Source organism: Lethenteron reissneri, chromosome 51 (genome assembly GCF_015708825.2).
Source record: "Lethenteron reissneri isolate LAM-NWPU_2019-01 chromosome 51, ASM1570882v1, whole genome shotgun sequence".
Taxonomy (NCBI): domain Eukaryota; kingdom Metazoa; phylum Chordata; class Hyperoartia; order Petromyzontiformes; family Petromyzontidae; genus Lethenteron; species Lethenteron reissneri.
In genome coordinates, this window is record NC_083829.1 from 8,993,163 (window position 1) to 9,014,649 (window position 21,487).

General features: G+C 48.6%; 2 protein-coding genes across 4 annotated transcripts in view; one reads left to right on the top strand and one right to left on the bottom strand.

Moving 5' to 3' along the window:
- Positions 1-7,129: 7,129 nt before the first annotated feature.
- Positions 7,130-16,465, bottom strand: LSM8 (LSM8 homolog, U6 small nuclear RNA associated). Its single transcript, XM_061572951.1, has 4 exons — positions 16,350-16,465; positions 13,706-13,746; positions 11,895-12,022; positions 7,130-9,669 (listed from the first exon to the last, which is right to left on the bottom strand). The coding sequence occupies exons 1-4, from the start codon at positions 16,378-16,380 to the stop codon at positions 9,579-9,581; spliced, it is 291 nt and encodes a 96-aa protein (XP_061428935.1). The 5' UTR covers positions 16,381-16,465; the 3' UTR covers positions 7,130-9,578.
- A 1,895-nt stretch (positions 16,466-18,360) lies between these two features.
- Positions 18,361-21,487, top strand: part of ST7 (suppression of tumorigenicity 7) — a 96,208-nt gene continuing 93,081 nt past the window's right edge. For all 3 annotated transcript variants that reach the window (XM_061572866.1, XM_061572868.1, XM_061572867.1), the window contains exon 1: positions 18,361-18,524. In XM_061572866.1, the coding sequence (XP_061428850.1) occupies positions 18,374-18,524 (151 nt within the window). In that variant the 5' untranslated portion in view covers positions 18,361-18,373. The remainder of the gene's footprint in view (positions 18,525-21,487) is intronic.

Genomic DNA, 21,487 nt, shown 5'->3' on the forward strand with positions numbered 1-21,487 from the left:
GGATTCATATTCCTAGGTTTTTTCGGTAAAGTCACGTAGGTAAAAACATTTAAATTAATAAAAGTAAAATAAAACTAAAATAAAAATCACGACGTTTCGGAAGCAACACAAGCCTCCGTCTTCAGGTGGAACAGTCACAGCACGATAGCTGTATCGAAAAAACCTAAGAATGAATAAATGTTGTGTCGTTGAAACCCGCCACCACCCGACACAGCCAACGAGTGAGGGTTGTCGCGTAAACAGAACGTGGCCAATTCGTCACTAGCACAGCGCACCGGTGATATCGACGTTCATGCGAAACTTCATCTCACGACACTGTACAACAGCAAATATATTTATATTGCCCCACGCAGAAACAAACAGCACACTCAAACCAAGGTCAACTCAATTGGCTTGACTCAGGGACCCAGGGATTCATAAAAAAATATATATATAGGGCTGCACCAAACATCACCTCGAATTCAAATCGAAACAACAAAAAAGCGAATTAATCTGTCACTGGCTTATCTTGTTTTTTTGTCTCTCTCCTTCCATTCAGTCCCCATCCCCACGTCTCTCGATCGACACATCTCTCCCGTCGTGACATCTCTGTCACCTGTATCTCCCTTCTATCATCTCTCCTCGACAGTTCGTTCTCTCGCTCACCACATCCTCTGCATTTCTCTTATCTCGCCAGGAAACAAAAACAAAGACAAAGATCGCCCGTGTAGCCTTAACCTTCTGTTGGGGCAAGTGCTGTTAGCGAGATCCTATTAAGGCCAGCAATGCACACGAGGCGATATTTACACAACGCACCAGGTACTCATTTGAGGCTGAGTCGACCTAGGGGGAGAGTAGAGGACCCTGACGCCTGTTGTATATTTGGAGTTTGCGTGTCTCTCTCTCCGTGGTCTCGTGGATTTTTTTTCTCCGGGTCCTCCGGTTTTTCCTTCCACATTTATAAACATGCATTCAGATTATTTAGACTATTTAGGTGCGATAAATGTTCAAATGATGGGCCACTTTGTTGAGCTATCATTTGTGGACAAGCCCGCTTCTGAACAATAAGTTAATACCTCAGTGGGCTCTGCCTGGTAGGATGGGGATGGTTTCGTTTTATTTATGGTGGTAAAGTGGAAAGTCCCACCGCGCGTGGCTCTTCAAGATGATTTTGACATGTTGCCTGTGAGGTTGGCTCAAGAAATGGAAGGAGTTATTGGGGCAATGGGGAGTGAGTAGCACGCACGGCAGGGGAAAAAAGCAGTGTGCAGGGACCCCTCTACTTGCGAGCACTCGACTTACGAACTTTCAGATATACGAACAAACCTGGTCCGTATGTCCAGTTGCCTTTTTCGAACCTAGAGTCGTGAGTTCAACCGCCCCGCGCAATAGATGGCGGTGGTGGCATCTACATGTGCAGAGCATGAAGAACCGGTGGCATCTACATCTGCAGGAGATTATACAACTTTTAAAGCCATTCCCCGTGTTTAGTGTGTACGCCGCACAGCATGTTTGGAATCGACAGGAGTAAAGTTGGGACTTACGAACAAACCGACTTACGAACAGACCTCTGGCACCTAACTCGTTCGCAAGTAGAGGAGTCCCTGTAATTGTAGTTGTGTTGTTGTATCTGGGTGGCAACCGATTTGTCCAGAGCAAATGCCAATTATTATGGAGGTACAAAACTGTAAAATCTACACGGATAGGTAAACTTAGCACGTGAATAACGAAACGGAAAACGAGAGTAAAACTAACCTTTAAAATAACAGGCTCGGTTCAGGGGTTGGCAACAAGAATATTTTTTTTAGAATTCTATAAAAGAAACAAACCCGCGATTTCAAGAGCCCCGATGCAGCAGTGGATTGATCATGGCTGGTGAGGATGATGATGATGGAGACTTAGAAAACCAAACACGACCTTTGCAACTTTAAATATCTCAAGAATGATTAGCATAACAAATGTAACTTTTTAAAATTTACAATACGAATGCAACTCGACACCACAGTTCATTACCTCCCAAGTGCCTGCGGCATGGGCCTCGCCTCCACCTTGGTATCTCTCTGCATGCGAACCGCCGCTGTGATTTACCCACTCGGAGAGATGATGATGATGCTGCCACCTATGGTCAGGAAAAATATATATCTTTGGGTTTGAATGCCGTCAGCGAGGCTGGCTCCAGGAGCGATGTTACTTTTACTGGTAGGAACCTCCTGGTTACACCAGCCCACAGGTGATTATTGTGTCCGTCCGTCCGTCGTGCATCCAAAAATGGGAGGGGTGGGGCTGGGTGGGGAGGATGGGGAGGGGCTGGGTGGGGAGGGTGGGGAGGGGAGGGTGGGGAGGGGCTGGGTGGGGAGGGTGGGGAGGGGCTGGGTGGGGAGGGGCTGGGTGGGGAGGGTGGGGAGGGGAGGGTGGGGAGGGGCTGGGTGGGGAGGGTGGGGAGGGGCTGGGTGGGGAGGGGAGGGAGGGGAGGGTGGGGAGGGGCTGGGTGGGGAGGGTGGGGCTGGGTGGGGAGGGGCTGGTCACCCCGTGGGGCCCTTATAAAACTCAACGTTTAACCTACTCACGCCGGCTTGTGCCCGCCCTCACAGTCGGCCATATTTGCGGAATACACCACGCCGCCATTGACCCTGGCCATTGACCGAGCAACCCGACGTTCCTACCAGCTCCCTCCGCAGGAATGTGTTTTTCTAAGGCCCAGGGGAGTTGGCAAACACAATAATAAGAGCCATTTAATTCGATAATTCGGTTTAAAAAATACATATATTTCTAGAGCCGCAATGAATGTTAACAAGAACGTCAAACCATGTATTTATACATTTTAATAATAATAACAATGCTAATTTATAACGCGCACAATGCTCACTTGCCTCCCGATATGTGGGGCCCAGCGCAGAGAGATACGCTCAAGTAACATTCAAAATATTAAAAAAAAAAAGTTGAACACGTAGGCTTTTGTGACCAATATCATCCATAACAGAGGTTTTTGGGAACGAAACAGTAAGACTTCTCCACAAATCTGGCTGTCGCCTGATGAAGCTGGTTGTAATTACTGGTGAAACGTCGTACTCGGATTGTAAATGTTGTGGCTTGGCTCTCCAACACACCGGTTAGTGCTGTACTGGTGTACTACACTATACACTACACTATACACTACTGCTGTACTAGTATACTACACTATACACTACACTATACACTAGTGCTGTACTAGTATACTACACTATACACTACACTATACACTAGTGCTGTACTAGTATACTACACTATACACTAAACTATACACTACTGCTGTACTAGTATACTACACTATACACTACACTATACACTAGTGCTGTACTAGTATACTACACTATACACTAAACTATACACTACTGCTGTACTAGTATACTACACTATACACTACACTACTATACACTTGTGCTGTACTAGTGACGAATTGGCCACGTTCTGTTTACGTGACAACCCTTACTAGTTGGCTGTGTCGGGTGGTGGCGGGTTTTAACGACACATTTATATATTTACGCGATTTAACCCAACAACCTCCATTATGGATAAAAAAAAAGATGCGAGTGTGGAGGTGGTGGTGATGATCGTTGGCACAGTAGGGGGCACAGGTGGTGCATCAGCCAGTCATCTCGGTCATCTCAGTCAGTCGACCCGTGGCACCTGGGTCTGCCCCGTGACCTGCCAGCGGGCGTTCGACACTTCACGTGGCCTCAAGGTGCACATGGCCTGGCACAAGCGTCGTGGTGACGTCACCGCCACTTAGTGGCGAATGGCGGTTGTTGTTGCTGGTGGGATGGCGGTGTTTCAGGTAGCGGAGGGGGCCGACAAAGTAGAAAACGACGCCGTGGCGATCGTGGTCCTTGACTCTCTCTCTCTCTCTCGGGCGTGGAGATTAAACTCCTGGGCAGAGCTGCAAGGAGTTCTGGATTTGGTGCGGTTTGTGAGAGTGACAGATCAGTTCCTATGATCAGTTCCCATGATCGATTGCTTTCATGGCTTCATGGCCTTATTTTGGTGATTTTCGAAAAGTTTTTCGGTTTGGGCCATGTTTGTTTGTTGTAGTACGGAGTTAGAATGATGGCCTTAATCTAAGTTGTCTTGTGGTTGTTGTTGTTGTTTGACTTGCATCCCACTGGGATGTTTGCACACAGCGTTGGTGTACGGTTTTTTTCGGTCAAGTCACGTAGGTAAAAAGAAATAATAAAAATTTTAATAATAGAAATACAATTACAAATACGACGTTTCGGAGGCAACACAAGTCTCCGTCATCAGGTGGGACAGTCACAGCTAAATTTACTGTATCAAGGTGATACAGTACATTTAGCTGATGACGGAGACTTGTGTTGCCTCCGAAACGTCGTGATTTATAAAAAAAAAATCTATTATTATTTCTATAATTTTTATTATTTATTTTACCTACGTGACTTTACTGAAAAACCTAATCCTTGCAGTCACGAAAGCTTCAAATCTAGAACTCTGACTTTGGCCGACCCTTCATCAGGATGGCCACGTGCGAATTTCGCGAAGGCAACTCGACATCAAAGCCTCGCACCGTCCAATGTATTGGGCTGTACTGCCCTCTGCCGACCAACCGACTACATCGACACCTTAATTTTGGAGCTTTCGTGACTGCAGGAATTATTCTTTGGTTCTTTCGGTAAAGTCACGTATAAAGATAAAATAATAAATTAAATAATAGCATACTACGACGTTTCGTTGCAACACAAGCAATCATCATCAGGTGTAAATGAAATAGCAACAAAAATCTAATCAGAAAACTATAGACAGACATATAAGCAGACAGATATCACCAAGGTACCTGTGTTACTCTCTCTCTGTGTATCTATTGGTGATATCTGCCTGCTTATATGTCTGTCTATAGTTTTCTGGTTAGATTTTTGTTGCTATTTCACTTATACCTGATGATGATTGCTTGTGTTGCAATCGAAACGTCGTAGTATGCTATTATTTAATTTATTATTTTATCTTTATACGTGACTTTACCGAAAGAACCAAAGACGACATCGACACCATCATTCATCGAATCGTTCGAACAATTCACAGAAGACGGCGGCGGTGGCGACGCTCTATCAGAGGTCGCAAACAGGGTTTTGATTCCTTACCCGTACCCGGCCGCACCAGGGTCGCAAACGGGTACCCGCATCCTACCCGTACCCTACCCGTACCCAGCCGGGTACGGGTAGGGTACGGGTATCGGGTACCTGATTGCGACCTCTGGGATGAAGCCATGTTGTAGGCGCGGGTGGGTTGATTCTAGGAACTTGAATTGTGAGAAGAGACAAGACGTTGGGAAATGAGTGACAAACGGTGACTCACCAGTGACTCACGGCCTACCCGTACCCGTACCCTACCCGTACCCAGCCGGGTACGGGTAGGGTACGGGTATCGGGTACCTGATTGCGACCTCTGGGATGAAGCCATGTTGCAGGCGCGGGTGGGTTGATTCTAGGAACTTGAATTGTGAGAAGAGACAAGACGTTGGGAAATGAGTGACAAACGGTGACTCACCAGTGACTCACGGCCTACCCGTACCCGTACCCTACCCGTACCCAGCCGGGTACGGGTAGGGTACGGGTATCGGGTACCTGATTGCGACCTCTGGGATGAAGCCATGTTGCAGGCGCGGGTGGGTTGATTCTAGGAACTTGAATTGTGAGAAGAGACAAGACGTTGGGAAATGAGTGACAAACGATTTTAGCTCAAATTTCAATTTAAAGCTTTCGTGACTGCAGGGATTCATCTTCTTGGTTCTTTCGGTAAAGTCACGTAGAAGGGAAGTAATAAAATAATAAAAATAAAACAATAAAATAATTCTCACGACGTTTCAGGCCACAACGCGGACGGGTACGGGTAGGCCGTGAGTCACTGGTGAGTCACCGTCATTCAGACTCTATCTTCTCGACAGATCTGTTCTTCACCTGAGGACGGTTGCTTGCGTTGTGGCCGAAACGTCGTGAGAATTATTTTATTTTTATTATTTTATTATTTCCATTCTACGTGTTCTTTTAGCCCCGCCCCCCCTCCCTCCCGATACGTTCCATTCATTGGCTACCACATTCTGATGAGCTCCCCCCCCCTCTTCTCCCCCCTCAACTCGCATTTAAGGGATTACATCTTGAATCCTTGCCTCACTTGATGCAGCAAATCTGGCTGTGACGGTCCCACCTGATGACGGAGCCTTGTGTTGCCTCCGAAACGTCGTGATTTTTATTGTTTTATTTGTATTCATTTCATTTCTTACCTCCGTGACTTTACCGAAAGAACTAAGAGTCTGAAAATGTACATTATCAGAGTTGCCAGATAAAAGGGTAAAACCCTATTACTATATATTGCTATTGGCAAAGGAGGTCTCATAATGTAAATGCTTACCCCGAGCTCTCAATACTCTGATGGTGCGTTGTCTTTGAGTTGTGCGCCTTTTGGCGTCATCTGGTACAACACCATGTGAGACTGGGCTCTAAGAAAAGCTGTTTCGGGTGTGGACCAATCAGTTTCAAGGATAGTGCATACATTATCAGAGTTGTCTTTTTGTTTGCATTTTGACCGCAAGTGTTGTGGTTAATGCAAACATGGTCCCTTGTAAAAAGGTGTCAGTTTTGTTGCCAGATAAAAGGGTAAAAATCTATTACTATATATTGCTACTGGCAAAGGAGGTCTCATAATGTAAATACTCCAAGAGTTTGGGAGGAATTCGGCACCGGCTAATTCGCCTGGCCTGGGGCATTCACTTTCCGGCTGTCGTTCCCCCGTGCATCGCGAGCCATCCCCTCCTCCGAGTTGAGTGAATGCTGTGCCGATCAACTTGTGGTGAATCAAGCAAGTTGGGGAGGAGGGCTTGGGATGATTGCGATGTGTATGTACACACACACACTGGTGTTTCAACTGACACACACACTGGTGTTTCAATTGCCACACACACACACTGGCGTTTCAACTGACACACACACACTGGTGTTTCAATTGCCACACACACACACTGGTGTTTCAACTGACACACACACACACTGGTGTTTCAATTGCCACACACACACACACTGGCGTTTCAACTGACACACACACACACAGGTGTTTCAATTGCCACGCGCACACAATGTATTTCAAAAGTCTCGGCAAAGTATTTAAATGGGATTTTTTTTCTACCTTTAATACAAAGCCCTAAATTAATTAAAATGTCCAGACAACACAAATGCACTTTTTGTTAACGTGGATAACAGGTCTAAAAAAAAATGTATAATTAATTTCAAAACACACCTGGTAGCAGGCCTGCCTTAGCAAATAACACGCAAACCTTTGGGCTGTCAGAATATCTCAAGAGCAAAGCATTCTGCCGACACCTACATTGACCAACACAAAGGTGACCAGCGCTGCACGCATCATCACAGCTCTCAGCCTAGTCCAGACCACCAGCTCAAAAGAACTGCCAACACGCGGCCTTTTTGTCGTTTGCGGGCTGTGCTGACGAGTCCCGTCGAAGGCGAAACCGGTCCACGGTTGACGTCGTCGTTCCGCTGCTGCCTGTTGGGAGGAGCCACATTTTCCGAGCTCCGAGTCGGTGGTTCTCAACGACGAGCATGGCCGCAGGTTTTAGTTCTTTGCGAGCTGGTGGTTTGGACAAGGCCGAGAGATTTTTGTTCTGTTCGTACACGCAGTGCCGCAACACTTTCGCGCGTCGACAAAAAGTTTCCGTTGCGATGGGGGGAGGGGGCGGGCGCGGCGTGGTTTCTCGTCAGTCGCCCTTCCTCCCCACAACAGATTCCGCCTCAAGGTGGGAATCGCTTTACCGCACCGCGGTCATTTCGTACTCTGCGCCAAACGTCCCGAGTCGAACGAATCGTCGTACGGACTACTACCCACGCTACGCTTGACGAACGCTCTCTGGCTACGTTGACCACTCTGGCCCTCGCGACCTCGAACGTCCGTCGCCGCATCCGCTCGCGAACAAGTCGCGCGGCCTGCGCAGTGGCGACGACGAGGGCTTTGAGAGAATGAAAGGCTCCGAATTTAAAAAATAAACTGGCTTGTCGCCTGATGAAGCTCGTTGTAATTACTGGCGAAACGTCGTGCTCAGGTTGTAAATGTTGTGGCTTTGCACACCAACAAACCTGGTGTGCTGTGCTAGTAACGAATTGGCCACGTTCTGTTTACGTGACAACCCTTACTAGTTGGCCGTGTCGGGTGGTGGTGGCGGATTTAATGACACATTTATATATTTACGCGATCTAACCCAAAAAAATATATATATTATGGACAACAACTGGAATAACAAGAAGCGTTGCACAGACCCCAAGTTGTTCTGCGCAACCTAAACCGCTCCCCCAAGGCGATGTTCACGTGCCCGCCCACCAGCCGCCGTGTTCGTTCCTGCGTCCGGCAAAACTCGACCATCAAATGCGACGTTGCCTTCTTCCCTGCCACGACAAAATTGAGTTTTGTATTCACGGAGAGGACGGACATTAACTCTCCACGTTGACGCCATCTGCGTGCGCTGTATGCCTCTTAGAAAAATTCGTATACAAAAATTGAGACCGCGGTATTTTTGTTTGTTCCCTGTCGCGCGTTTAACGCGGGACCGTGGATTGGTCGATCGCCGCGCCTTTCCGCGCACCGACGAAAACGGTCATTCGGTCGCAAGGCGAGTCTCCTCCCTGCCTGCCGTGCACGGTCAACTTCCCGGGACGGCCGCACGCCGCCTCTGCCCACGATCCCAAAGCGTGGCCGGGAAAATGATGAAAACGACAACACGACGAGTGGCGGGCGGCGGGGGCGGATCTCTGGGCGGGGAGAGATCTCCGCGTGAGCCTCCCCGCCCCGCTCCCGATGCTCACAGCCACGTGAGCGGACAAATGGGACGAGTGTGCGATGTGGGGTGGGGGGCGGCAGCGCGAGTTTGGCTGCAGTGATGACCGGCGAGGAGGATGCGAGGAGAGTCTTGTGTAGAATGAGTGCGAGGGTTTGCTACGAATGCACGTGTGTGTGCGTGCGTGTGTGCTCCGTGTATCCGGTGGGGAGCGGTGGTGTAGCGGTTAGCGCGCTGCACTACCGAACCTGGCCACCAGAGTTCGATTCCCGCTCATGGCCAGCACCAGTGACGATTATCCGAACCGATCCTCGGTCGACTCGGCTTCAATTGAGCGCCTCGCGCGACGTGGGGACATCGCCACTAGGGAGACAAAGGCGGCCGGGCGTGGTGCTGGCCACCAACCCCCTCGTGTGCCGTGCCGGCCTTCGCAGGTGCTCGCCAACAGCACTTGCCCCAACGGTCTGTTAAGGCTACACACTGGGGGATCTTTGTCTGTGTGTGTGTATAGGGTATAGCCCCATCATTTATTCTAGATTTGAAGTTTTCGTGACTGCAAGGATTCATACTCTTTGGTTTTTCGGTAAAGTCACGTAGGTAAAAATGAATAAATGAAAAATTTCGTTGTTTTTTCACTCATTTATTTTTACCTACGTGACTTTACCGAAAAAAACAAAGAGTATAGCCCCATCAGTCTGTTAAAGGCTATACGGGGATCTTCGTGTGTATAGGGTCAGGGGTTATGGAAGGGAATGGGGGGGGGGGGGGTACAGGGCTAGTGGATGATTGGGTTGAGAGGCTCTGCGCGGATGTTGCCCAAGTCCAGCGCTCCGTCCGTGTCGTCATCGATCTCTCCGATCACCGCCCTGCGCACACAGCACATGAACGCAACCTCAACAATTGATTTTTTACCCTTCTATCTGGCAACAAAACTGACACCTTTTTTTACAAGGAGTCATGTTTGCATAGACCACAATACCTGCAGTCATAATGCAAACAAAAAACACAACTCTGATAATGTATGCACTGTCCTTGAAGTTGATTGGTCCACACCCGAGACAGCTTTACTTAGAGCCTAGTCTCACATGGGTTGGACCAGATGACACCAAAAGGCGCACAACTCAAGGACAATGCACCATCAGAGTATGAGAGCTCGGGGCAAGCATCTACACTATGGGAACCTCATTTGCCAGTAAAAATATGATAATTGTTTTTTTACCCTTATATCTGGCAACAAAACTGACACTTTTTTTTACAAGGAGTCATGTTTGCATAGACCACAATACCTGCAGTCATAATGCAAACAAAAAACATAACGCTGATAATGTATGCACTGTCCTTGAAGTTGATTGGTCCACACCCGAGACAGCTTTCCTTAGAGCCTAGTCTCACATGGGTTGGACCAGATGACACCAAAAGGCGCACAACTCAAGGACAATGCACCATCAGAGTATGAGAGCTCGGGGCAAGCATCTACACTATGGGAACCTCATTTGCCAGTAAAAATATGATAATTGTTTTTTTACCCTTCTATCTGGCAACAAAACTGACACCTTTTTTTACAAGGAGTCATGTTTGCATAGACCACAATACCTGCAGTCATAATGCAAACAAAAAACATAACTCTGATAATGTATGCACTGTCCTTGAAGTTGATTGGTCCACACCCGAGACAGCTTTACTTAGAGCCTAGTCTCACATGGGTTGGACCAGATGACACCAAAAGGCGCACAACTCAAGGACAATGCACCATCAGAGTATGAGAGCTCGGGGCAAGCATCTACACTATGGGAACCTCATTTGCCAGTAAAAATATGATAATTGTTTTTTTACCCTTCTATCTGGCAACAAAACTGACACCTTTTTTTACAAGGAGTCATGTTTGCATAGACCACAATACCTGCAGTCATAATGCAAACAAAAAACATAACGCTGATAATGTATGCACTGTCCTTGAAGTTGATTGGTCCACACCCGAGACAGCTTTACTTAGAGCCTAGTCTCACATGGGTTGGACCAGATGACACCAAAAGGCGCACAACTCAAGGACAATGCACCATCAGAGTATGAGAGCTCGGGGCAAGCATCTACACTATGGGAACCTCATTTGCCAGTAAAAATATGATAATTGTTTTTTTACCCTTATATCTGGCAACAAAACTGACACTTTTTTTTACAAGGAGTCATGTTTGCATAGACCACAATACCTGCAGTCATAATGCAAACAAAAAACACAACGCTGATAATGTATGCACTGTCCTTGAAGTTGATTGGTCCACACCCGAGACAGCTTTACTTAGAGCCTAGTCTCACATGGGTTGGACCAGATGACACCAAAAGGCGCACAACTCAAGGACAATGCACCATCAGAGTATGAGAGCTCGGGGCAAGCATCTACACTATGGGAACCTCATTTGCCAGTAAAAATATGATAATTGTTTTTTTACCCTTATATCTGGCAACAAAACTGACACTTTTTTTTACAAGGAGTCATGTTTGCATAGACCACAATACCTGCAGTCATAATGCAAACAAAAAACACAACTCTGATAATGTGCACTGTCCTTGAAGTTGATTGGTCCACACCCGAGACAGCTTTCCTTAGAGCCTAGTCTCACATGGGTTGGACCAGATGACGCCAAAAGGTTCCAATAGTGGACGCAACATCGTTCACTCCCTCAAACGCCCACTCTCAAAATCGAACCTGCGTTTGTACAGAACGGGTCACGCGACAAGCTCGAGTGGTAACTGCAACAGCAAGGATGATACGCCGTGACCTACGGGGGGGAAGTGTTTCCCAGCCAGTGTGAAAGAATGCATTCAACTAAATACCCCAAAACTATTTTTTATTTTGCCAGGTAAGTTCCCGCTGAGCTGTGCGGATCTTTTTCAAGAAGCGTCCCGGCCGCACTAGGGAGACAAAGGCGGCCGGGCATGGTGTTGGCCACCCACCCCCTCATGTGCCGTGCCGACCTTTAAAGGTGCTCGCTAACAGCACTTGCCCCTCCAGTCCGTTAAGGCTACACGGTGGATCTTTGTCTTTGTGTGTATAAAAGTGGCGTCGTGTGTGTGCGGCGTTGCGGCTACTCACACGTTGTCTCCACGCACGATGTAGAGGCCCAGCACCACCTGCTCCACGCCCTGGCTCGAGCTGAACACGCGCTCGTGACTCTCGTCCAGGATGAGGTTGATGGTCTGGTCGAAGCCCTTGAGGGTCCCCTGCCGCAGCCGCACACAAGCGCCGGTCGGTCCGCCAGCAATCACCGCCCCACACTCACACCCGTCGCTCGCTCACCATCGTCGCCACCACCATTCTCTTTATTTTATTCATTATTTCCCTTCTACGTGACTTTACCGAAAGAACCAAAAACCAATGAACACTCTCTCTCTCTTTGGCTTAAGCGCTGCTGCATCTTCCTTTGTTGCTGATCACTTCTTATAATGCATTATCCATTAGTCGCTGGTTTGCGGAATCCCATACAACGGGGAAGTGTAGGGCTTTAGAAATGCTGGTGCGCACAGGTGAATCGTCTCGTGTATCTCCTCGCGATATCACACACACCCCCAGCACCACATGAAATCTTCTATATAAGTAAAGACCTTAATCTGTATGTCCGTTTCAAAAACCTCTTAAGAGTACTTCCCGACAAGGTGGAACGTTGAAAATGTGGTACACATGGAGCTTTTAGGATACAGACAACAGTAAAGATATGAAAATACGAGGTTTTAACATTTTCACGTCCCCAAATCTTGATTTTTAGTGCCCCATAAACATGTTTGTGCACGTGGGGTCATTTAGAAACCGTAAAAAAATATACGATTGCGTTTTTTCGTTTGATAGAGCGTTAAATATAATTATCCATTGTTCCATCTTTATTGTTTTTGAGATTCTTCGGTTTCAGATTTTAAAAAATCCGCATTTTATGATATTCAGATCTGAATAATTCGAAAACGATCAAAGATAGGACAGCTTCCCTTCGTGGACTGTTAAGTAAATGAATGAGTGTTTTCTATTATTAAAAAAACGTAATCTATAAATTGAGCGGTTTCCCATGGATACGTCTTTAAATATAAGAAGTTGAATCAAGTTATCAACAATTTTTTTTGCGGAAAAACACATTTTTGGAGTAGTTGTTCGTGGTCTGATGGTAGATAAAAATTGTAAACAAAAATCTTATTCATTGAAAACTTTTTCCCGACGAAGACGGGCTTCATTAACTCGTAATATACGAGCGATTGTTATACAAATGAAAGGAAACTGGAGCACCCCAAGAAAACCCATGCGCGCGTGCGGGCGGGCAACACTCTATGCCCATACAGATGGAAACAGATGACGATTATTTAAGCAACATTTGCACGATCCGCCAACCCTCCCCTCCGTGGCGGATTACACGCCACGTGCGTAGCCACCGCCGCTGCTCTCCAGGATTATATTTAATCAACGACAAAACTTGAACACATTTTCATCAGATCTGTGCGCTTTCTCCTCAGGCAGCGCAGACTCCTTAGCGGAGCGTTTGACGAGCGAGATTTTAAAAAATTAACCCGTAAAAACAAAGTTTTTCACTATAAATCTTTATATGCGTGGCGGCTAGAGTCCTCTCGTCCTCTGGCTTGAAATGGCTGCCACCTATGGGTCAGATGATTGTCTGCCACCATTAAGCAATTGGTAATTAAATATTTATTTATTTTCCCCTAAAAAGTGTAAAATTTAGCAAATTTTTTTTCACGAAAATTAATTGTCACGCACAACGAGTCTGTGTGCAAAATGTCAGCTCGATTGGATCACGGGAAGTGGGTTAAAAAACGACCGAAAGATTTGCACGGTCGTAAGCAAGCAAGCACGCAAGCAAGTGAACTTAATATAAAGGATTTAAAAAAACGAACACAAACTCCGCTTACCACAATCATCCTCCCGTCTGCAGTGATGACGGAGACCGTGTCTGTGGGATCCTAGAGTTAAGGACAAACTTGGCAGAGCCAGGGGTAAGTTGTACATTTTCGACCTGGCAACGAAGGGAATCCACGTGTTTACAAGAATACATCAAGGCAGGACATAAAGCGTCAAGCCAACTCCGACAATCCTCCGCAGTGGCGGCTTTTGGCTGACCATCGAACAAAGGCGGCGGTCACCGCATCGCGCACTTTCGGATGCGCTTCTGCGGCCGTCTGGAACGCTCTTCCTTCCAGATGTGAAGAAGCCACTGGGAGCTACGCACTTTCAAATCGAAGTTGAAAACTAATTTCATTAGAACTGCTTTTTGTGTTTATGTTGTCCTTCCCCCGCACCTCCGATTAGTACGGTTGTCTACGTACGGTTGCGAAAGAAGTTCAACATGAAATAACGTAATCATACCGCCTATTTATCGTGTCCGGTTTCGTGCCAATGCAGTTTTCAATAGTACAACACAATCGTGAAGGGCGGGCAAATAGGTACGGCAAGTCCTCGCTCAACGCCCGGTGTTCGACACAACGCGATTTCGCTATAACGCGGTTATTAAATGAGGGAACGCGGAATGCGCTCCGTTATAACGTGGAATGATGCCTTCGCTTAAAGCGGACACTTGCAAACAAAACCAACCACACACGCACACACACTCACACGGGGAGACCACAAGATCGCCCAACCTGTCCCTCTGCACCGGGCCTTCGCGCGACATCGGATGATGCCAGACTTCCTCGTGGCAGCCAACGTGCCGACGTGGTTTTGCCATCAATCGTTCGCTCTACCGGTGCGTCACAACGAAGACGCCGCAGTGCGGGATGAAGCTAGTGCGGGGCCTGTGGCATATGTTATAAAGGGGCACTAAATAAACAAAACCACATAAATATCAAAACAAACATTTTTAATTCTAGATTTGAAGCTTTCGTGACTGCAAGGATTCATACTCTTTGCTTTTTCGGTAAAGTCACGTAGGTAAAACAATAAAATAAATGAAAACAACTAAATTAAACCACGACGTTTCGGAGGCAACATAAGCTTCCTTCATCAGGTGTTGTTTTCATTTATTTTACTGATTGTTTTACCGACGTGACTTTACTGAAAAATCAAAGAGTATACATTTTTAACTTGCGCAGTAAAGTCAGTTTTTTTTCCATTTGCTATACAGCCAGATAATACGACAAATCGCTAACCTTAAACACCCCGTCGTTCGTAAAACTTTGAGGCAGTATAGTACTATAGTAATAGAGCAAGTGCAGAATCACTGAACCGGAATTGATAGCTTGAAAGCATTTAGCGCGGGGCCCTTGAAAGTGCTGGGCCCGTAGCCACCGCACTGTCGCCACCGCACGTGGGGCCACCGCACGTGTGGCCACCGCACGTGTCGCCACCGCACGTGTCGCCACCGCACGTGCGGCCACCGCACGTGTCGCCACCGCACGTGCAGCCACCACACGTGCAGCCACCGCACGTGCAGCCACCGCACGTGCAGCCACCACACGTGTAGCCACCACACGTGCAGCCACCACACGTGTAGCTACTTGTGCTACTGGGATAATCTGCCACTGCAGCGCCTGCATATTGGGGACGCGAATGCGGTACCCCAAGTTACTGTTGACATCTCATCTCGGAGGCAAGTCAAGTTCTGCACCAAGCTGACAGGGGGACATCGTCGTTTCTCCAAAAACCCGCAGACAATTTCATCTTCTCATCGATCCGCCTCTCAATAGTTCTCCGTACGCCGGCTGATCACACGAGGCCTCTATAATGATGTATTGCGTGCGGTTACAAGGAGTCTCGGTCACCTCATAGTACACCACAACACAGCACACCACACTACACAATACACCACAGTACAACACAGCACAGTACCACAACACAACACAGCACACCACAACACAGTACACCACAACACACCACTGCACACCAAACCTCACTACACCACACCACTGCATACCACAACACACCACAACACAGCACACCACCCCACAGTACACAGCACACCACCCACTGCACGCCACAACACACCTCAGCACACCACAACATACCACACACCACAACACAGCACACCACAACACACCACAACATACCGCAGCACTGCACACCACACAACACAGCACCACAAAACACCACACCACAAAACACCACACCACACCTCACCACACCACAGCTGCTCTACGTTCTTCGCACCCCCCCCCCCCCCTCTGCCAGGCTCTGCCAGGCCCACAGCCGGGTTCGAGCCCCGGCTGTGGACAGGGGGGTGACGGGCAACCACGGGACAGAGCCGACTATAGTCGCAGCGGTATTAGTATCCGCTCGCCACCCACCCCCCTACCCCCTCGCTGACCCCTGCCCGGTCAGCGAGCGGGCTAACGAAGCAGAGGCAACGAAACCCCTCAAACGACGGCGAATTATTCCAACCCGCGCTCTTTGTGATGAACTCCGATGCGACCCCCGTCACCCTCTCGATCCTCCGCGCGTTCCCTGTCTACCCCAACACGTGCACCCCCTGTCTCCCCGCAAGAGGAGGGCGAGGAGGAGAAGCAACAGCAACAACAACAACAGCAGCAGCAGCAGCAGCAGCAGGGGCGAGCATGAGGATACGATTGACGTAGGTCTCCAACGCGGAGGCCATTGCAGCTGCTGCTTTCACCACCACGCGTCTCCCGGCACCGCGACCCCAGTGACCCCACGTGGCGTGACGCGCCGTGACGCGCCCGTGACGTCAGCTCGGTCGCGCGACGCACGTGGCGAGCGCCATATTGCTAAGGGATGAGAATTGTTGATGTTTTTATTTTATTTTTTTATTTAAAACTTTCGTGACTGCAGGGATTCATCTTTCTTGGTTCTTTCGGTAAAGTCACGTAGAAGGGAAGTAATAAAATAATAAAAATAAAACATAATAAAATTATTCTCACGACGTTTCGGCCACAACGCAAGCAGCCGTCCTCAGGTGAAAACCAGGTCCGTCGAGGCGACAGAGTCTGAATGAAACAGCACACGAGCTTGGAGCATATATATAAGCTGGGCGCCTTGACAAAGGAATTTGCATATCAAGAGGAATTTAGCATATTTATGGGAAATGCAGGAATGTGATTAGTACTGCATATGCATGTGCATTATGCAGGATTAACAGCATTATGCAGGATTAACAGTTTTTATTTTAATCAGAATCTTGTATTGAAGGAGGAATCCGATGAGCTATGAAGCTGTTTATCACATATTGTTCAGTAGGGGCACGGGGTGTAAGGACGTTACAACAACAAACACAATGATATACCTGTAAACCCCTTATCAGTGCCGCTTATTATATTACAGACCAATTCAGACCTTTTTGGTGACCCCGTGCCCCTTATCAATCTCAACGTTCCTCCTACAAAGTCCAATCGCAAGGGAGAAACACAAACAAATACACAAAAATAAAATAAAAATGTTGCCCGTATTGAAACGGTGCTTAAATACGTTCTAACACGAGGAACACTTTATATTGTATTCTATGGTAAGATACAAATTTAGTTCCATTTCCATATATACAGTATTTTAAAAGTGATTTTTTTTTACATTTCCTATACTTTGCACTCCTATCGTGTTTTTTGTATTGTTTGCTGTTGTTAACGTTCTGATCAACCCCAACTGCACATCCGTGAAAAAATATCTTTATAGCTCCTCGGATTCCTCCTGCGGTATAAATATTGATTCGATGTCGAGCGAGCAGCTGCAATCGGTAGGGTTTGCGGATTCGAATATTGGTTGGGGTGGTTGACTCAGCCCATCATCCCACGGGGGCGGATAAAATTGGCACCACTGTGTGAGGAAGTCAAGTGTGGTTGTAGTTGTTAGATGGATATGCTGTAGCAAAGTGTAAATCCCACTGGGTCAAAAAAACACATCAAATACTCGACGGTTTAGGCAATGGTCCTTCTTCAATAGCACATCATCGTGTGCTTTGACGAAGGGCATATCTCCCGAAACGTCGCATATTTATTTTTATTATTGATGCACATGGTGATGGTTCATGTTGTTGTTCTGCTTCTGCACGTGGCAGCTGCATCGGAATCGCCGACAACTCTCGCGATATGACGTCATCGCGCCGGAGCGGTTGCAAACAAGCGCGATGACGTCACCGACATGGCGTGAAACTAAACTCGTGTTATGACGTCACCACGTCGCCGCGGTGCAAACCTCTGGCGATGACGTCCGCGCGAGTGTTCATCACGCGCGATGACGTCACCGCAACCCCCGCGTTAATGTCAAAATTCATTGCATCGATGACGTCCCAAAAACCCTCGTTTTAACGACAAAACCTCATCGCCGCGATGACGTCACCGCAACCGCCGCGTTAACGACAACAAAACTCATCGCCGCGATGACGTCACCGCAACGAAAATAAAATGCATCGCCGCGATGACGTCACCGCAACCCCCGCGTTAACGACAACAAAACCTCATCGCCGCTGCCGCCGCCGCGATGACGTCATTGCAACGACAACAAAACTTCATCGTCGCCGCGATGACGTCACGGCCGCCACCACCGCCGCGATGACGTCACGGCCGCCGCCACCGCCGCGATGACGTCACCACGGCCACCGCCGCGATGACGTCACACAGTGCCGCGCGCCGCCCGCTGAGATGGCGGAGGGCGCCGCGAGCCTGGTGGAGCGCGCCAAGGCGACGCTGGCGTGGTCCTGGAGCTACCTGTGGGCTCTCTGGTTCCTCATGGTGCTGCTGCTCGTCTACATCCTCAGGGCCCCGCTCAGGATCAACGAGAACGTCAACACGGGTGGGTCCGTCGGCGTGGATCTTTGCCTCACGCGCGCGCTTCTCGTTCGATCGCTCGCTCGTTCGCGCGTTGTCTTTCTCGGTCGCCTGCACGCGTGAGTGAGCAGAGAGACGCACACACAGAGAGACACAGAGAGACAGACAGGGAGACACACACATAGAGAGACACACATAGAGAGACAGGGAGACAGACAGGGAGACACAGAGAGACAGGGAGACACACAGAGAGACAGAGAGACACAGATACAGTGAGACAGACAGGGAGACGCACACACAGAGAGACAGAGAGACACAGACAGAGAGACACAGACAGAGAGACACAGACAGAGACACAGACAGAGAGACACAGACAGAGACACAGACAGAGAGACACAGACAGAGAGACACAGACAGAGAGACACAGACAGAGAGACACAGACAGAGAGACACAGACAGAGAGACACAGACAGAGAGACACAGACAGAGAGACACAGACAGAGAGACACAGACAGAGAGCGAGGGAGCGCGCACGAGGAGAGACGCGGGGCCGGGCAACACTGAGAGCTCTTAGCACACTCACAACCCCGACTCACTCACTCGTGCACCACTCACCCTGGGTCTCACTCACTCACTCATACACCACTCACCCTGACTCTCACCCACTCGTACACCACTCTCCATGGGTCTCACTCACTCATACACCACTCACCCTGACTCTCACTCATACACCACTCACCCTGACTCTCACTCACTCATACACCACTCACCCTGACTCTCACTCACTCTGACTCTCACTCGTACACGACTCTCCATGGGTCTCACTCACTCATAGACCACTCACCCTGGACTCTCACTCAGTCGTACACCACTCACACAGACTCTCACTCATACACCACTCACCCTGACTCTCACTCACTCGTACACCACTCATCCTGACTCTCACTCACTCATACATCACTCACCCTGACTCTCACTCACTCATACATCACTCACCCTGACTCACTCACTCGTACACCACTCACCCTGGACTCTCACTCGTACACCACTCTCCATGGATCTCACTCACTCATACACCACTCACCCTGACTCTCATTCACTCACTCATACATCACTCTCCCTGACTGTCACTCACTCGTGTACCACTCTGCATGGGTCTCACTCATACACCACTCACCCTGACTCTCATTCACTCGTACACCACTCTCCCTGACTCTTACTCATGCAAAACTTTCCCCGGCTCAAACTCACTCATACACCACTCTCACTGGCTCGAACCCACTCTGTCTAGCTCTCTCACACTCATACACTTTATACAGCGCTCTCACACACACACACTCACTCTCACTGGCTCTCTCACTCATACCTGCTGTCACTCATTCACTCACTCATTCACTCATACCTGATGTCACTCATACATACATCCATTCACTCATTCCTGCTCTCATTCATATACTCATTCACTCATACCTGCTGTCACTTACACATTCACTCACTCATTCACTCATACCTGCTGTCACTCATTCACTCATATCTACTGTGACTCATTCACTCACTCATTCACTCTTACCTGCTCTCATTCATACACTCATAGCTGTTGTCACTCATTCACTCTTACCTGCTGTCACTCATACATTCATTCATTCATTTACTCAAACTTGCTTCTTGGGGTAGGTGCTGTTAGCGAGCACCTCCTCATTTGAGGTTGGTATTGGCCGTGAGGTTGGTATTGGCCGTGAGCGGGAATCGAACTCGAGTCGCCGAGGTTTGTAACCGCTGCACTACCGCGCATACAAAGACAAAGATCCCCCGTGTAGCCTTAGACTGTAGGGGCAAGTGCTGTTAGCGAGCACCTATGCGGTCCGGCACGGCACACGAGGGGGTGGATGGCCAACACCACGCACCAGGTACTCATTCGAGGCTGAGTCGACCTAGGGGAGGCCCAGGACCGGTTCAGATAATCATCACTGATGTTGGCCATGAGCGAGAATCGAACCCGGGTCGCCGGGTTTGTATCGCAGCGCGCTAACCGCTGCACCACCGCTCCCCTAACACATTCTCACACTCTGTCTCATACTGTCACTCATATACGGTCACTCATATACTGTCACTCATGCACGTGCTTCACCCGTGTGCCGGCGACTCCGCGTGCTTCCTAAACAACTTCCACGCGCTTCGTACCCCCTCGGTATTAATTTGAACTTCGCACGCTGTCATCATCATCATCACACAGACATCATCCCGCTGTGTAGCATGCACAGGCTGTAGGAGACCCCCCCCCCTTGCTGCTGCTGCTGTAGGAGAGACAAACCCCTACGGTTCCCCACCACGCGTTGTGTTGGTGTGGCCGCTTACCACGCCCGACCGCCTTTGTCTCCCCAGCCGCTAGCGTTTTACAACACCGCACCAGGAGGAGGGCTGTGTTATGCAACGCGCTCGTTTCAGTTTGATTCGACCTCGGGGAGGTGATCCAGGATTATGTCCTGATCTCACATCCCAGATGTTATGGGTTTTAATTTTGCTCCCATCACTGCTGCCAACGTTGTGCCGTGTTTTTCTTTTATCCGCCCCCACAGCTCTGCTCGTTGTTGTGAGCGTCGCTCACGCAACCCGCCTTTGCTGCTTGGAGGCCGATTTTGCCTCCCGACTGCCGACTGAGTTGTTTTCGTGAGCCAGATCTTTGCCGAATACGGCAAAGGCAGCATCGTCATCTAGCAGCGGATATATCCTGGATGAAGATGCCTTGGATTGGAGTGCTATCAGCGTCCACAATGTATTTGCGTAGTCCAACATTGATTAGCCACAATGCTATGTGATTATCATTTGTAGTTCACCCCCGCCTAGACCATTAATCACAACATATACCACTTGAAACAAGCCTGGGGAGGTCATAGAAAGTATTTGAATGATCAGCATCTCTCGAGTCTAGGGCCTCCGGCACATTCTTACTTGGGTCCAACCATCCATTCCCCACCTACTCCTTCATTG